Source organism: Rhinopithecus bieti, unplaced genomic scaffold, assembly GCF_001698545.2.
Source record: "Rhinopithecus bieti isolate Rb0 unplaced genomic scaffold, ASM169854v2 scaffold_16834, whole genome shotgun sequence".
NCBI lineage: Eukaryota > Metazoa > Chordata > Mammalia > Primates > Cercopithecidae > Rhinopithecus > Rhinopithecus bieti.
This window is the reverse complement of record NW_016809297.1, coordinates 1,409,268-1,413,590: the sequence shown is the minus strand read 5'-3', so window position 1 is coordinate 1,413,590 and position 4,323 is coordinate 1,409,268. Positions and strand designations below refer to the sequence as shown.

General features: G+C 36.3%; 1 protein-coding gene across 1 annotated transcript in view; it reads left to right on the top strand.

Moving 5' to 3' along the window:
• The window catches only part of LRRC72 (leucine rich repeat containing 72), a 53,682-nt gene that overhangs the window by 29,570 nt on the left and 19,789 nt on the right, over positions 1–4,323 (top strand). The window contains 2 exon segments of the mRNA XM_017889060.1: positions 2,002–2,083; positions 3,514–3,624. Of these exon segments, the coding sequence (XP_017744549.1) occupies positions 2,002–2,083; positions 3,514–3,624 (193 nt within the window).

The following is a 4,323-nucleotide window of genomic DNA, read 5'->3' as shown; positions in this document are numbered from 1 at the left end:
AAAAAAAAAAAAAAAAAAAAAAAAAAAAAAAAGTCCAATAAATCCTCACTAAGTCAGATGGGTTGGGATCCTCAATGAACAAAATATTTTTATTTAACTAATAATAATAGTTCCTGGACGGACATGGTGGCTCATGCTTGTAATCCCAGCATTTTGGGAGGCAGAGGTGGGTAGATCAGCTGAGGTCAGGAGTTCAAGACCACCTTGGCCAACATAGTGAAACCCCATCTCTACTAAAAATAAAAAATTAGCCAGGTGTGGCGGCATGTGCCTGTAGTCCCAGCTACTTGGGAGGCTGAGGTAGGAGAATCACTTGAACCTAGAACCCAGGAGAAGGAGGTTGCAGTGAGCTGAGATTGTGCCACTGCACTCCAGCCTGTGTGACAGAGTGAGACTCCGTCTCAAAAAAAAAAAAATTAATATTTCCTATGATAAGCTTTAGAAAACACACAAGAAAAAATTTACCATCAGGAACATGTATTTTTGTATACATAAAGTACTAAATACTTGATCAATAACTCTTTCATGAGAATCTTTTCCCTGCTAGATTCTGTGTTAAATGGTAAAGTTATCATTCTTACATTTAACTTACCTGCGGTTCTTAGAACATAACTGCTCCTTCTCTATGGCTCTACCATGTCTCATCTTCACAATGCAAATACATCTTTTAAATTTGATGGATGTTATGGAGTTAATATTTTTTAAAAAATAGGAGTTCTCCTTACGGGGTACCAGAATGACTCTGACATACAGTTTAGCATTGAATATCCCATATTATGTATACAGTACCTAATGGTTCATTTGAGGAATTTTGAGAGAGTACTTTTTACTATTTCCATTCATATGAAAATTTTGATTCTAACCTTAAAAGTAAATGTGACTTCTTCACTATATTGTTAGGAGAGTAGGGAGGTAGAAAGGATAAGGTGCTGAAGAAACATGGTTCCTTTCCTTAAGGAAAGCACAAAACTCTAGTGTTCAAGTGATTAACCGTACAAGTCAAAGTAAGCATTTGGGATGGTCAAGAAAATGGAGGTTCGTGAGCATAGGAGCTGTGAGGAAAGGCTTTGTGAAAAAGGATGAACTCTGAATGATGAACAGGATTATACTGTGCCTTGCCCTCTAATTGCAGATGGTGGCTGGTTGAGCTATTAGTTCCGGGCCTGATCTGGCAGAGCTGCCTCCTGCGTGTATTCAGATTGCAGAGCCCATGGCTAAACTGAGATCTGTTTACTAGAGGGGCAGAGAACCAGAGAAGAGGAGATGGTTATAGACGAGGCCATAAAGAAAGAGTCCAGGATTAGACCATCACTCAGGAAATCTGACTCAAAGTGCTGAAGCAAGTAGAAGTTTAGAGAAAATAAAGTGGGTCAAAATAGGGCACAAAGACAGTAGTAAGGTACAAGGAGATCAACCCTTGGTTTCAACTGATTTCTGCAAGTGAAAACTTACTGCGGCTGTCCACTCACGCACGGTTTAGTATGCCTTGTTGGCCTAGGGCTAATCCTTAAAAATAATTTCAAGTGTACCAAGAAGAAAAGACATACAGACAAAGGGAAATCATGACTCCTACAGATGCAGAAATGGCCTCAGCATAAGGAGAGAGCCCTTGGCACATGATAATATTAGGTGGTAGATATGTGATGTCAGATCCAATGAGACTATACGGAGCAGAAGTAGAAGAAATATTGTTAGCGCAAAAGAGCTAGGCCAGGTTGCAGAGGTTTTGAAAGCCAGGCAAGCAAGTTTGGCTAAGATGTGGTAAGAGAGGTTTAAGTTAGCTAAAAATATTCTTTTCATCACCTTCTCCTCAAAGCCAATCCAAATAATCCAAATGTAACTTACAGCCAGACCAAAAGGTCACAAATAATAATAGCAAAAGTCAAACTTTTATTATCTTATTATAATTAAATATATTATTTTGTATATAATGTTATCTATATTTATGTTATATATGCAGTTATTATAAAAAGTATATTGTTCTCTAACTCTCATTTTTAGCTCCATGGAATAACATTTCTAACTAGAAACTGTTGTCTGACAGAACTATATCTAAACAACAATGCAATATTTGAGATAGAAGGTATGTCTTAAATTTTCTGTTGATTTAATAGATTTTCAATTAAGTACTTTCAACTATGGTAATTGCTAATGACATGCAAAAATCTGTTTTAACATTTCTGTTGAAAATATATTAAGGAATCTATTTTTAAATGTTTTAATGTACATTTTATATTAAGAAATGTGCTATTAGATTACTTTTCTAATTTAATATTGTCATGTGTCTTACTCAAAATTTAAAATAATTTTTAACAAATATTTTAGACATAAACTAGACATGTGGAAGCAAATTTTAACAATAGTTGGGAGCATTGATAAATACAAAAACTTAATAGTCTTAATAAATTTTATTGGCAGTATGTTCTACCAGCCAAATTCCTGCTTTCACTCTGAGTTAATTTTATATGCAAAACACTCTCAAAACTGATAATTTCAAGCCATTCATAAAAGCACGTGGCATACCATGATCATGAAATACAGAGGTACAGTACAAAACACTTTTCTTTAATGTCCTATATCATAGAATAAAAATGTCTTACATTTTAAGGCCCATCATGATTTCATGCACCACTAAGAAAGAACATCTTGCCAATGAAGCTATGACATGGCTATCAAAAGACACATCCCACTTTCATTTATGTTAAAAATGTAGGAAAATAAACAATTTAGAATCTATGAAAATAATATGAATATTTGGTTTCCAGTTATGTACAGAAAATACTTAGCTATGCAGTTTGGAGGAGATGAGTAATTTTCCCTTGACTAGCATTATAAATCTAAGTAACATTGACAAGCAAAAAAAAAAAAAAATCCAAAACCAAAACCAAACAAAAGAAGAAAGAAAATAAGCCCTCCAAAATCAATCAAACAAACAAAATCATTCCTACATTTTAAAAAGTAAGACAATCTGGGCACGGGGGCTCATGCCTGTAATCCCAGCACTCTGGGAGGCCTAGGCGGGTGGATAACCTGAGGTCAGGAGATCGAGACCAGCCTGGCCAACATGGTGAAACCCTGTCTTTACTAAAAATACAAAAATGAGCTGGGCATGGTGGTGGACGCCTGTAATCTCAGCTACTTGGGAGGTTGAGGCAGGAGAATCCCTTGAACCCAGGATGCGGAGGTTGCAGTAACCTGAGATTGTGCCATTTCTCTCTAGCCTGGGCAACAAGAGTGAAACTCCATCTCAAAAACAAAAAGTAAAACAATAACAGTGGAAAGAAATTTACTCTGTATTCCCACATCACAATTAATGGTATGAATTATACCTTATTGTATTCTTAATAATAATTTATAATATATTATTAATAGTTATTCCTTCTTTATCCAGCTATCATGTTTTCCTTTTAGTTAGCATATTAATTAGTATTAAAATGTTTATTTTATTTACAATAAAAAAATTGAAAAAAATGTTTAAAATCTTGTAAAATATTCTGTTTTTTTTTTTTTTAGGCCTGCATTATTTGCCTTCATTGAATATACTCCTGCTACACCACAATGAGTTAACCAACCTTGATGCAACAGTGAAGGAATTACAGGGAATGCTAAATCTGAAGATCCTAAGTAACAATTTGCAATTTTATATGGCCATAAATTAAAATAGTATTAACATAAGACATTTTTCCATTTATCAAGTTTAAAATTAGAGGAGCAATGTTTATAATTAAGATATTTAGGCCAGGCACTGTGACTCACGCCTGTAATCTCAGTGCTTTGGCAGGCCGAGGAGGGCAGACACTTGAGCCCAGGAGTTCAACACCAGCCTGAGCAACATGGTGAAACCCTGCCTCTAACAAAAATACGAAATTAGCCAGGCATGGTGGTGCATGCCTGTAATCCCAGCTACTCAAGAGGCTGAGGCAGGAGGACAACTTGAATCTGGGAGGTAGAGGTTGCAGTGAGCCAAGATTGTGCCACTGGACTCTAGCCTGGGCAACAGAGCAAGACCCTGTCTCAAAAAAAAAAAAAAAAAAATTAGATATTCCTGAAAATAAGACTAGATCTTATTGTCTTTTAAGACATGCTTTTGAAAAAACAACAGATAGAAAAATTTTTGTGTGTGAAATGCTGTCTATCACATGTCTAATGAAAATGACAAAAGTAGCAAGAGAAGGCCGGGCGCGGTGGCTCAAGCCTGTAATCCCAGCACTTTGGGAGGCCGAGACGGGCGGATCACGAGGTCAGGAGATCGAGACCATCCTGGCTAACACGGTGAAACCCCGTCTCTACTAAAAACTACAAAAAACTAGCCGGGCGACGTGG